The 14395-nt window shown below is 44.5% G+C and overlaps 1 protein-coding gene across 3 annotated transcripts in view; it reads left to right on the top strand.

Annotated features, from left to right (window-relative positions):
* MYLK (myosin light chain kinase) overlaps positions 1-14395 on the top strand; it is a 1710670-nt gene that overhangs the window by 1369509 nt on the left and 326766 nt on the right. For all 3 annotated transcript variants that reach the window (XM_086957081.1, XM_086957079.1, XM_086957080.1), the window contains exon 21: positions 1819-1949. In XM_086957081.1, coding sequence (XP_086813207.1) covers positions 1819-1949 — 131 coding nt within the window. The remainder of the gene's footprint in view (positions 1-1818; positions 1950-14395) is intronic.

Genomic DNA, 14395 nt, shown 5'->3' with positions numbered 1-14395 from the left:
ACCAAATTACATGCATCAGCTGACCGAAGGGCCCTACTCGGCAAATAGTTGATCAGTCGGTCCTTGATATAGCTAGGGGCTGAGCCGTAAATGGCCTTGTGTGCAATATCGAGGCTTTTGAATTTGGTTCTCTGGGCAATTGGAAGCCAATGTAAATCCTGTAGTAAGGGCTTGGCCCGGGTTCGCTTAGGTTTTTTAAAGATTAGTCTGGCGGCGTCGTTCATTACAACCTGTAGCCTAGCCAGAAGGTTTTTAGGTAGGCCATAGTATAAGAAGTTGCCGTAATCAAGACGTGCCAGAATCAGGGCAGAGACCGCCAGTCTAAGAGTGGAGAAAGACAACAATGAGGATAGTTTTCGAAGCTGGCGCAACAGACTAACACATGTACACACCACCGCTGACACCTGCTGTGTCATGGATAGCCGGGCATCAATTTTGATGCCCAAACATTTTACTGCCGCTGCGGGTTCTGGAAAAGGCCCCGCTTCTGCCGGCCAGAACGGATCACTCCACGGATTTGAAGCTGTGGTGACCGCTAGGACTTCAGTTTTGTCAGGGTTTATTTTTAATTAATTATCCGACATCCAGTTGATGGTGAACTTGAGAATGTCTTGCATTCTCAAGTGAGCCATACGTGAATGATTAATCTGGATCAGAATTTGAGTGTCTTCGGCATAATTATAAACCCTGCAGTCCATCTGGTTCAGAGCTGCTATCAGGGGCTGCAAATAGATGTTAAATAGCAGAGGTGATAAAGCTGAACCCTGGGGCACTCCACATGTCAGCTTGGCTGGTTTGGACACTAGATCTGCTAGTTGGACTCGCTGGGAGCGTTCTTTAAGAAAGGATGTCAACCAGGCCAAAACCGTGCCCTGGATCCCTTGATCCTTGATCCGCGATAGTAGTCGGCCATGATTAACGGTGCCAAACGCCACCGATAAGTCCTATAGGACCAGGGCACACAGAGTTTTCTTATCAGCCCTGAGTCTCGGGTCATCCAGCACGGAAAGCATAACCAATTCCGTGCTGTGATGAGCTCTGAACCCAGCCTTATTGGGCTCAAGGAGATGATTACATTCCAGGAAGTAGGTAAGAGAATGTAGAACATGCTGTTCTAAAAATTTTGCCAGAAAAGGCAATTGAGAAATTGGCCTAAAGTTCTTTAAATTTTTCGGGTCTGATAGGCTTGGATGCCAAGATCAAAGGGCCAATGGTAGTCCTGGGGGATGGCGGTGGGTTACAGCCTAATTTAGCCTCAATATGGGAGACACTATAATTATATTCTTACTCTGATCTTATCATGATGTGCGGTTGCACTTATAACTTTTGATGCTATTATTATTGCTACTGGATTTCCAGGCGGGCTGGCGTGTGATCTACACTTTAATACATTACTATGAATACCATTTTGTGAACAGACTCATGTAGACAGTCATGTATTTCACAAGCTTGATTTTTGTTTCTTCTCTGTCTTTATTTTTTCTGGAAACAATACACAATTATATCAAAAAGAAATGTGATTATGGGGCAGTTAATTGTCCCACTACCTTCCCTTTGCTCTGATCACCCTAGTTCACACTGTGTAGTGTACCTTCAAAGAACTCTAATGTAAAAATAGTGAAGTAATTGATGAATCTGTGCTATACTAAAATGTATAACATAACACCACCATATAGTAAATAGCGACATTTCCAAAGATTTATATGTTTCCGTAATAATAAAATGTGTGAAATGAGCTTCTGTTAGCTAGATTATTGCTTATTGAAAGCCTGCTAATCATTGACTGGAATACTTCTGAAATTCTGTTTCTTTAATCAGCACTCCCACCCCAGATCCTTCAATTTCCAGCAGAAGATAGAAAAATTAGAGCTGGTGAATCCATTGAGCTGCTCTGTAAAGCATCAGGAACTACACCCCTTACATTTTCCTGGATGAAATTTCGAAAACAGGTACACTTTTACTTCGGGAAAAATGTGACATTTCAATACTAGTTGAATATAAAGATAATATTTTCAAGTGCATGAACTAGCTCTGAAAAGGTATTGCATCACAAATAAAAGGAAACACTTAGTTTTGATAATATGGGGTAAACGTTCAGAAGTGGAGATTTACAAAGCATCCGGAATATATAGTTGTAAAATGATTTTCTCCACTGATTGCTATTTTAAACCAATACAGCATTATGTGTACAAACATTGTAAATATGGAAGGAATCTGCATAAAAATGTACAACAATGTTAACAAGTGTAGGATTGTATCAAAAGAGTAGAACAAACAACTGTTGCTTACATTGTTTACAGTCTCTGTGAAGATCATCTAAGTTAGTACATATAACCCTTTAGCAGAATAAACAATGAGGCATTGTTTTTGGTTATTTTGTGGGCTCCTACATGGAATAACTTTGAATGTTATTATCCATTTTCTGCTAATTCAAGCATGCATGATGCCAGAACATCCCAAATTATTTTAATCTTTAGCAGGGTCACATAACACAGAGGAAATATGTCTTGCCTGGGCCCCAACAATCCTTTAGATGACGTGACGTAGACAAACCAAGTTAGAGGTATAGGTAGGCATATAGGGAAAATGGTTAAGATAGAAAAATAGAGTAGGCAGAGGTCAAATAGAGAAAACTTTCACTTTTTCAGGGGGACTCTTGTAAGGTAGGGGCACTGAGTAATTGCCCACTAAGGCCAAGATTATATTTATAGCAGCACTCAGGAAATTTCATATATCTTTCCACAGAGCGACAAGGCAGCATTTTTCTTCCCGCATAGTGACAGTCTCTAATACCTTCCATGAAGTTTCGAACATATTTAAGTAATTTCGTTCTCCTGTTTCAGCACAAAGCACTTTTAGCCTTTCTCCCAGACTCTGTTACAAGTTATCAACTTTTTTCCATGAGAAATTCAAAAACGTGTACTGTACCTTCCCCGCGTCCTCTGCTTTTATAAAGCAGGCTCACCCTCCTCTTATTCAAAAGCCCTTTTTTTTAACCATTTTTTGCATTGAAGTCTCTTTAAACTAATTGGATAAATGTAAATATGGCTCTCCTGCTGATCATTGCCCACACCGCAAACTTAGAAGAACTGTTAACCCGGTGCTCAATAAAATCTGAAACACTTCCCTGGAAGCTGTCATGTTTTCCGCTGACTGGAAGCAAGCGTACCTCTTGATCCGCCTTAAGATAGTGAATGCAGACCCATTCATTATAAGTTATTTTAGGCCTGTCTCCCTTTTACCTGCACCAGTGAAAATCCTAGAGGAACTGGTAAATTGTCAGTTATCCTCTTTTGTGGAAATAAATGTCCTTCTTCATTACTCCCAATCAGGCTTTCGGTCAATCTTCAGCACCAAAACTGCATTACTGGAGGCTTCAGAGTTTATTAAAGAGAACTAAGACGGCAGACTCTCAGCCATGGTGGTCCTGTTTGACATGTCTGCCTCATTCGATACAGTTTTGCATGTCACCCTTTTGAACAGACCAAAACATAATGGTGTTCAAGTCAAAGCTCTCAGGTGGATAAAAACTTTTTCTGAAGGCTTATGTTAAGGGTGCATCTCCACCCTCCCCCAAACCTCTATTATATGGAGTTCTCCAGGGCTCATCCTTGAGCCCGACTTTGTTCAATTGATATTTGGCTCCTTTGGTGTGACAGTGATATCAAATGTGGATGACATCCAGCTTTTACTATCCTTTCAGGAATGCTTGGATGTTGCTCTTAATAAACTCAAGGAGTGTCTTAAGGGAGTTTCCGGTTGGATGGAGGCAAACGTCCTTAAGCTGATATCCGATAAAACAGAAGTGTTATATCCTGTATATGTATTTATGATTATCTCCTATTGCTTTGGCCAAACCTTCATTATCACATTTTTGGTGATGATTTGGAGCAAGATCTACAGAAACTATGTGTGCCAAACAGCGTGAAGTAACTATTTAAGGAACTACTCTAAAAAAACTATATAAGGAAAATGTAGGAGCCTAAAACAATCATCTGAATGACTGGCCAGTGTCCTGTTCATCGGACGGCCCCAGCCTGGGCGTGTTTAAGGTTCTTACAGGTTTGGGTTTCTTACGATGCTGACAACTGAACATTCCAAGTAACGTGATGTATTATAGGTCTTTTCATAGTTTGTGTGGAAAATCCCAACAGAGTTTGTCAGAATTTGGCAGTGTTTACAAGTAAACTGTGATTCTAGCAATTCAGTTCTTTTGCAGGCTGTATAGTCATTAATGCGTGTGCTTTGAAAAAGCAGTCATGCTTCACACGGTGTTACATGGGAAACGCGGAGCTGATGACTTGACATGGTCAAATAGCAGTAATTGGTTTGGTTAATTAGTCTTTCTCCGGCCTTGTATGAACTTGGGAAAAAACATTAGTGTCGCGCCTCATTTGAATTGAAAGTGCGAGCATGTAGTGCAGCTCCAGAGGCTGTGCACGTCTCCACACCGTGCACGCATCTACTCACTGTTGTGTGAAGCGTGATGAGCTGCAGGCCTCACTATTGGTTCTTGCCTACGAGTTGCTTGCCAAGAATGTTTGGTGCATTTACGCGTCTGGAACCACCCGGCGCTGTTCGTGGTCCTCCCCCTCGAATCGCTGATGTCCTGAAGATTTCAATCCCCCCTCGGATCCTGCTGCCTCTGCCAGAAATCTGGTATGATCTTCGACTCAACCCTTTCTTTTTCTGCTCAAATTAAGCAGAGTTCATCAGATTTCTTCTCCAAACTGAAATCCTTAAGGAAGCTGCTGCACCTTGTACCTGAGGATACACGGAAAACGGTGGATCCTACAATGATAACCTCGAGCCTAGATTATGCCAACACTCTTTATTTAGGACTTCCTGCGCCTTTCTAGTTCGGAGACTGTAGATTATTCAAAATGCAGAAGCTAGACTTATTTAGCGAGTTCCTTTTCAACAGTCTCTCTCCCTCCCATCTGAAGCAGTTACACTGGCAACCGGTCACCAAGTGCCATAAATTCAAAGCCCTCACGCTGGCATTTAGCGCTTTTGTAGCGGACGCCCACTGCATCTGAGAAACAGAGCGTTCAGGTAAAATAATGTGTTCCTGATGCAGGTTCCCAAATTTTCCAAAGCCAGACAGGAAGGCAGCTCCTTTAGGGTTCTAACTGCCAAATTGTGGAATGCTCTACCAGTCAACCTCCATAAGGTACCATCGGTTTATATTTTCAAAAGAGAATTAAAAACTTTTCAGTTTGACAGCTGTTAGAAATGGGAGTCTCTAGTTGGCTGGGGTTTTCACCTTTGTCCAAGAAGGGACCCTTTCTTCTAGTCAGGATAAGGGAGTTACACTCCTAAAATAACCCCTGCTCACCCCTTTGGTAGCTTGGCACGAGCACTCAGGCCTAAGTTAGAGGCAGTATGTAAAGCATTTGCACATAACCAACAGTAACAGTGTAAGCACTACAAAAGGACACCACACCAGTTTCGAAAAGTATCCAACAATTTTTTATACTTAAGACAAGACCAAAAACGATAAAAATCCACAATACAGTACTTAGACATCTTCAGTTATCAAAATAACTTAAAATAAAGCTCCTTGAAGTCAATAGCTCTGTCTGGGGCTATCACGTCATCGTGAACAAATTCCAAACAGTTCTGGCTGATCGCGGCTTTGCAGACCAGCTAAGGTGTTAGGAAGACCCGCAAAACAGTACGTTTAGAAACGCAGGGCATCGGTGATCTCTCGTTGAGCTCCGAAAGCACAGCGTCAACAGGCGTCGGATCCGGAGGTCAGTGCAGGAGTTGTCGGGCCCTTGAAGTCACATGCGTTGCAGATCAAACTCCTTGTGGTTAAAGTCAGGAGCACTGGCAGGCGGCTGGTGCTGCGGTGCGAAGTGCAGTGGTGCTTGTCGTGGTGCTGGCAGGTCACGGTGCAAGCAGCGTCGTTGCTGGAGCGTTGTCGTCGGCTGATGAACTGGAGTTGATGGCGCCAGCATCGGTAGACCAAGGCTGCGGTGTGGGATGAGGACGGTGCTTCATGTAACTTACGAGTGGTACCCTCGAACCACGGTGCAAGCAGCGGCGTCGATGTCGGCGTGAAGCAGTGCCTTTAGGGATATCAATGCGATGATGTGAAGCGAGGCGGTGCAGAGTGCGGTGCCCACAGGTGGCGGTGCAAGCATCGGCTCTGTTCCGGCGTCAGCAGGCCTCCTTGGTGAGACCAGGGTTGCAGTGCGGCATTGAGGCGGTGCCCTCTGTGGTGCCTTCAGGATAGGAGTTGGCAGCAGCGTTGTACACGGTGTCGGGTTGCTTTTCATCTGTTGCAGCACAAAACACACAGTCCCAGTGCTGAGGACAGAAGAGCTTGCCATCTTTGCTGTTCCTGAGACTTCTTTAACAGGGAGCAATCTCTACCTCAAGCCGTTGGAGAAACTCAATAAAGAATTTATAGAAAGTTCAGTCCAGTCCTTTCACTGCCCAAGACTGAAGCACCCACTGCAGGCCAACATAACAACGCACACAGCAAAGTGGTAGTCTCTCCTCACAGCTTCTCCAGCTGTTCTTCTTGGTTCTAGAAGAGTTAATAAAATTCAGGGGTTTGGGCCCCACTTTTTGTAGCCCAAAATCTTTTGTTCTCTGGGGACAGAGTGTCTGTGCCCTGCCAGAACCACTTCTCTCCTCTCTGGTCCAGCTTCCTGGTAGGAGGTAGAGACAGCATTGTCAGAGGCAGACCAGGCCCATTCAGGTGAAAGGAAATCTCCTCCCCCTACTCTAAATGCAGCCTAGCTCTATTCAGCCCAGCCCTGACCCATCAGGCTCTCTGGAGCCACGTCCCCCTCTTCAGCCCCTGTCATCCCAAAGCCCAACAGTCAATCCACAACCCCAGCAGAGGCACACAGGATGACTAATCAAGGAAATACCTACTTTCTAAAAGTTGTATTTTCAATCACAGAATGTAAAAATCATCTTCACTAAAATAGGTATTGTAACTGTCTGAGTCCAGACATACTAAACTTTATTTTTCTACCTTGTTCCCAAGGGTAGTTATGTTTATAAGATGGTATAAACAAACTCACCATTCTGTCCTATGGTGAATAATGAAATACACTGTAATTCACCACCAGGACATGTCACATACATCAGTACATGTCCTACCTCTAACATACACAGCACCCTGCTCATAGGTGTATCTTCGGCCTACCTTAGGGATGACTGGCATGTAGAATAAGGGCAGGTCGGGGCCTGGCAAGTGGGTGCACCTACCAGGCAGACATGGCAGTTACAAACTGTGCACAGATACTGTGGTGGCCGGTCATAGTTACCTTTTCAGGGCTACTTCTGTGGGTGGCACAACCAGCACAGCAAGCCCACTAGTGCCTTTTGATTTACCAGCCCTGGCACTCTCGGTGCCCTTTACTAGGGCCTCACCAGTAAATCAAATATGCCAATCATGGAAACACCAAGCCATAACATAATTTACAGCAGGAGCACTTGCACTGTAAAACAGAACAGCAGTGAAAAAGTGTGCAAAGAAACGTAAACAGCAAAAACAGAGTAAAAACCGGGAGGTCAGAAAGGGGGCACATGCCAAAAGATGCCAAGTCTAACACAAAAGTACATTCAGTTTATATTTTCAAAAGAGAATTAATAACTTTTCAGTTTTACAGCAATTAGCCATAATGATAGATGCCGCCTGTTATCAGTCCTCTTAAGCTAGGAGCACAGGGAGGATTCTGACGAAGCAGCTGTGCACCATACAAATGCTTTTGATTGATTGATTGAGTGATTGTGCAATGTACAAAAGCACTTTTGTGGTTCACTTTCTGACATGTAAAATTGCTTTTAAGACCCATTATGTTTTGCAGATTGGGGTGGACATGCGAGATGTCCTGCTCCTAGTTGAAGGTTTCAGTGTTGTGTCACTGGTTTGTCACAAATCATTAATCAGTTACTGTCAATGTAGCTGGGGTTGTAACTGCTTTACCAAGGCGAAGCTGTTGAAGTAGGATATTTTCCGTTTGGAAATCATAATAGTCCTCTTGTTGGCAGATTGTGGCCCAGAGCAACAACGCATGCTCCCTTCAAAGCCTTCTCTGATTAGAAACTTTCAGTTGTATGAACTTCGAATGCAAAGTTTGTTCTTAAATAGAAGCTGCACTTCCCTGTGAAAGGGACAGAGGCATCTTTAAAAAAAGGTTTCCATGCACAGAATGCGATTGGAGGGATGCAGACCTACACCTGTAGATTTCCAGCTCTTAGCAAAACATATATTTCATCATTAATATTCATGATGGTCCAGGTTTTGCATCCTCCTGTGAAAATACATTTTGTGATGGGAATGATGGGTACATCAGTTGTTCTGCAAGACCAAAAGCAGTTTACAAACCAGTTAATGTATAATGTGTATGCACTGGTTTGTGAACTGCCATTAACCCCCCAAAATACTACAAATCGTTCATATCTGTTACTTTCCAAATAAGTCACCTTTTGCATTGAGATGTGCTATTTTGCTTGCCTATGTTGGCTGTATGTTTTGACAAAGGGAAAATCGATTTAAATCATTTTCCAAAATGCTCTAGGTAGGCTAGTTTATATTAGACAGAGCCGCTGCACCCAAAAATCTGCATAAACGGTATAAAAAAATCTTTGTACCATTTTGCCATAGATACATAAGACTCCCTCACTGGCAGCACTAAAGTTATTTAATGTCTGTGATTGGTTCTATTGATTGAGAAAGATTGCTCTATATCCTTGACTTCAAATAAGTATGCTACACCGAAGGGAGATAAAATTATATAGGTAATTCGTTAAATTTGAATGAGCAGAATCCGGTCAAATGAATGGTTTCTTTTTGAGATTACACAAAGGGAAGTATATCAATAGTCTATTAATTCTAAGAAGAGAATGATGGGCATCCATAAATTACATAGAGGCAAGGAAGATGCATTGTGGGTATTCATTCGACTGTTGGACAACAGACATATGAGAAGAGATTCCATAAGGTCCACAGACATTGATTTGAAGGAAACCAATGAGCCACTCCATGGGCGAACCAATCTCAGATGATAGCGTAAATCCCAACTCTGCTCAGGTGGGAATAGGAAATACTTGAACACAAATTCTTTGTCAATACCAACCATTTGAGCTGAAAATTACTGAGAACCATTCCCTTTTTAGATCACATTCATGAGCAATTACACAGAAGAGGGCCACCCAAGTGAGATACAAAAGCAGGAGGGATTTACCTTGTTCTAAAAAGCAATCATACTGTTGAACTGGATTAGTGATGCAGAACAGCTGAGAAATATTCCATCCATAGTCCCCTGCTTGGCCCTCCCAGATATAAAATGTTGGGACCAGCAAAATTTGAACTCAGTCAACAAATGCACTGATAGCCTTCACCCGGATGAGGTGCGTTTTGGAAATATTCAAGAATCGGACTATTCCCAGAAGTTATTTGGGAGGTAAAAGGCACATAGGGGGACGCTGCATTTCTCCCGAAATACTAAGTAAAACACGGATTTGGCCATTACGCTGGCATTCTCCCATTCACATGCAGTTGCACTAGTGCATATTTTACATTTTTAGGCACTTTTCTAAATGAATGTGCACATTTGCGACAGCTAAAACCCCAAAATGTGCATTTGTTGACACCCAAGTAATATACGCTGTTAAATATTACTATTTTCCATAAGAATAAAAAGTGGTAAAAATGGCAAATGGCAAACATCCTGATTACAAGGAAATCGGCATTGACCACACTGAGGAGTGCACGAGGGGCGTGGTGAGACAAGGATGAGCTGAGTTGAGCAGCGGGCAGTAGGAAGCCCAGAGGGAAGAAGAAGGAACCAGATGCTTTGATACCCGATATCCGATACCGGGCCCCCACCAGGCATCAGTTCTGCCTGGTACTAGGTTAATTCAAGTGGATACTCCCACTCCATAGCTCAGTGACAACCAGGAAGTGAGAGCCCAAAGCAGAGGAGAAGCTCATTGAAGATGTGGGCAGTGGACGAAGCCTAGGTGCTGCATGCAGAAACAGGTTAAGTCACGCCGCCACTGAGCAGTCTATCCGCCGACAGCCTTCAGCTCCATTGGCTCTATCAGCCCGTGTGCTGCCCAGAGAATTTTGAGCCAGAAACAGTAGAGTGACACAAGGCGGAAACCGCAACATATGGTGGTGATCTCGTGGTAGGGAGGTCTGTCACTGTTGTCGTGCCTTCATCCTCCAGTCAAGCTCAGTCTGCTCTCGGGTAAACAGGGACTATGGTTCTGGAGGACAGACTTGCTGCTCATCATCATAGGCTGGGATCAAGCTCAGCCAGCGTGGCTTACCAACTCTCCACAACATCAGCACGGGGACCTAACCGCGCACCCTGGTGGACCAATGCAAGGATTTAGTTGCATGCAACATGCAAGAGTGCAAAAATCAGGGCGCAAGGCTTAAGAATTATTGCCAACTAAACGAGTTCCTAATTATAATCCAGGATGAGAACTCGATCAATCTGGGAATCGAGGAACTGGATCCCAGATCTGATCCTTTGAAGGTCCTGAAGGCACAATCACCTCAGCTTACCCCATCACTTAAAATGACTAGTTATGTCACTCACCTCTGGGACACCAGGAGCATCAGGAGAAAGCACAAGGGCTAATATTTTATCTTGGTACACAAGAATGGGAGGACATGGTGGCTTAATTCCCGCAGGACCCAACCCAGGGCATCAACTCTGCAGCTGAGCCACAAGGCTGCACAGCAGCTCCCGATTTGGCCCGCATGGATAGGGCCAACCTTGGCTGGGGTGATCAAACGAATACAAACAGTGCATGGGCCTCTCTTTTAAATACTTTGTAGCTCTTGGCAGAGGCTCTCCAGTCTCAATCAAACAAAATAGACATTTAGCTGACACTGCTCAACACTCTGGCACTCTTCGCTGCTGGCATTGATGAGAAGCTAGGAGAAGCTAGGGGACTTGAATTCACTCCTCAAATGGTCACGGTCGGGCTTGCTGGAGGCTCAACTAAGCTGTTGGTGCGGAACAATTGTGGACAAATTATCCTCTCTCCTCTGTATGCTCAGCACTCTATTTGGTGAATTGCCTACCGCCTTCAGAAGTGCTCCTCCATACAGAGCAGCAGCTTGCACAAGACACTTCAACAAGCCGTCAGCAGCAAAATCTTAACAGACAGTTGAGGGGGAATAGCCCCTCTGCCCCCAACGGACCATTCGGATCTCATTTTTGAAGGAGACCATACTGGGGAAGGGGCCCCAGAAACAAAAACAAATGCAAGGCAAGGCAAAGGCGGATCCAAAGGAGAAAAGGGCAGAACAAAAAGAATGTCTTAAATCATGTAGACATCTACTCCCTCTTTAGGCCACCATCTGGTGAATCAGAGAATATATCCTCACACCGAGACATTCAACTTCCAGACATTCCATTGCGTGTCAGACAAAGCTCCACTGAACAGTCCCTGCTCCATCAATTCACAGGGGGGATGCTAGGCCAGAAGCTGTGCCTGCACCACCTTCCAAGACCACAAATGCACTAGTGCCTGCTACCCCTCCAAAGACTCCCCTCCCCAACAAACTACAAGGGGGGAAGGCAGGCCTGTAGTTGCAGCAGCATCATCACTCTAGACAATGAATGTTGCACTACATTCCCCAGGGGGGCACATAGCCCAACCCCCTGAAAGAACCACGGGCCAACACACCAGGGGCACACCTTCGGCCATCACCCCTCTTTTGCCCGCTAAGGATGGAAGCTCGGCCAAAAAAACAGCCTCTGCAACAAGTGACATCAGTGCAGAAGGCAGGCCTTGCAACGATCCCATCACTGTCCGGATCACAACCAATTGCCTTCTTACCACAACAGCCAGCACTCCAGTCTCAGCACAGCACCAAAGGTAACCATTGGTGGGAACAGGTACCATTAACCAGGGACTTCAGACAAGAAGAAATGCCCTTCTCTGAGCAGGCTTGCATTTGGTCATCAAATAAGAGCTCCATCACCATAACAGCAGGACTTCGGATGCCAGGGGAATGGGTATGATCCACACCAGAAGGACACAGTTTAGCAATCCAGCACTCAGCAGGCACAATCTATCCAACACAGGTTTTACCTGCTCTGTTGCCTCATACATAATGTTTCCTCTTCAAACCTGAACATAAATCCAGAGGTAACTGTTACATCCTGAACAGAGGCAACATACTACTACTGTTGTCTTCCAATCTGATTTAGCCAGTCTGAGGTCAACTGATCTATTGTCAATAGATTTCATCCACTCTGAAATACTTTCACCATGTGAAGCCACCAAGGCTTCCTGGAGAACACCCTCAATTGCCCACAAAGTTCTTGCAGAAAGCCTTGTTTTTAAGAACGGGGGGATAAATATCACTCCAATTCATGAGCCAGGCTATCCCTCACCACTGCTTTCACCTGCTCAGGGCAGAGGGTTTGCAGGATTTAACAAACCCACCCGCTCCATGCTCAAAGTTTTTTTTTTTGGGTAGTCACCAATAAAAAGGGGGGCACCAACAGACTTGCACAGCCAGCACCAGAGTACAACTGGGCCACACTATTTGGACACTGACCGTAGGTGGGTTTCAAGAACTATAAATGGCCTACCTAGCACCCAGTGGCACGACTTGAACAATGATGCTGCCGTTAAGAACAGCAATGGCCTTCTTCGATTGTGTTCATGAAATTTCAACAGCCTTGCCAGTAAAATATCAGACAGTGACTTCATTATATAAAATCCTTCAATATCATTCTGATGCAGGAAACTTGGCTGGCTGAACCATACCACCTGCAGGGGTTTATGTCCTTTTTCATGCCAGCAGTAAAAGGGGCAAAATGCGGTCACTTATTCGGTGGCTTGGCAACATATGTTTTAATAGCTTGCACAGCCTCGGCAGGCTTATTACATTCTGCCTCGCTAGCTACCAACACAGGCAAGATTGCTAGCTCTCTTCAAAACATTGAAACTGCGACAATATTCATTAATGCCTATATTCACTATCCAGCTGAATAGCGAAGCAAAAGCCTCACAACAGCTGGTGGAGCAGCTTCGGAAGACCACAGGAGAGGTGGAAACCGCCAACTTTGTCCTCACAGGGGATTTGAACCTGTACCTGCTGGGTTTCTCATCGGACAATTCTTTTGTAGCCAAATCTTCATTCTGGAACTTAATAGCACAAGGCAGAAACCTCCATGGCAAAATAAACAGAATATACATATGCCTACTGGCCGATCTTGAGCATCTCAACTAAAAGGTACTAAACAGCAGGTTTTGTGAAGATATCCCCACATTTATTGCTCCTCTTCCACAAGTACGACAATAGATTACACATTTGTCTGCCTCTCACTGTTCCACCAGGTTTTCTTGTTCTGTCTAGGGGAAAAAAGAAGACCGTAATCATTGCCCTCAAGAGGTATCTCTTCTGACAACTATGCCAACATCCAGCCGTTTGGCGGAGACATCCACCTCACCTATCTGGTCAATTACAAAAGGATCAAGTTTGCACCATCAACCATCGAGTGTGTCACAGTCAGCAATGGCACTACTACAAGCAAAAATGGGAACCACAAACTCCACTTAGGAATGTGGGAGTGCTTCAAAAACAGAGTGGCTGAAACATTTGCTGCACCACCTAACGTAAGGCATCTCCAATTACCCACCAAGGGGGGTGCGCATTCCAAAAGCCTAATGGGAACAACTGAAGCAAACCAAAGAAATCATAAACAGCACTCTAAGATCTCTTTGATACTAACCTGAGGACATCATCCTGTAGGCACCATTTCGACAGCAGAAAACAAGACTGAAGAAGCTGAAGTGGGCTGCCAGTAGGTCTCGATACCCTAACAGCATTCTCCTGGCAATTTTCAAACAGAGTACGGAATTCTGGGTGGGATCTTCAGAACCACTTTTTCCACAAAACCAGACTGGGTTCGACAACAAGGTAAAATATTTTGCAGGGACATTACTAGAGGACCACTCATCTTGGGCATTTAAGAATGCAATAATACTACTCAATCAAGCAGGGTTCTCTAAAACATCAGGCACGGCAACTAACATCTTGGCCATGTCACTTCTCATCGACATGGCAAAAACCTCGAAGCAGCCCCTTCATCTCGGTTTTATTGATTTTAGGACATCCTTCAACCATGTAGATCGTTGCAGGCTGTGGAGCAAGCAGGCCTGTTGGGATATTCGCCAAAGCATGCTGGCTTGCTAATAATGCTCCATGTGGATTCATGGGTGCGGCGGTTGAAGCTGGGTGCAGGAATACACCTTTCAAGATGAATACCAACAAGTACCAACAAGCAAAGTGCTGAAGCAGGGGTACATACTGGCTCCCACTTTAACCTTTTTATGGCTGACCTGAAGCAGGCACTCAATGCCCGCAACTCAAAAGCCCCTAGGCTAGGGT

Source organism: Lissotriton vulgaris, chromosome 2_1 (assembly GCF_964263255.1).
Source record: "Lissotriton vulgaris chromosome 2_1, aLisVul1.2, whole genome shotgun sequence".
NCBI classification, from domain to species: Eukaryota; Metazoa; Chordata; class Amphibia; order Caudata; family Salamandridae; genus Lissotriton; species Lissotriton vulgaris.
The sequence above is the reverse complement of the archived record's forward strand: the minus strand, read 5'-3'. Positions and strand labels throughout refer to the sequence as shown.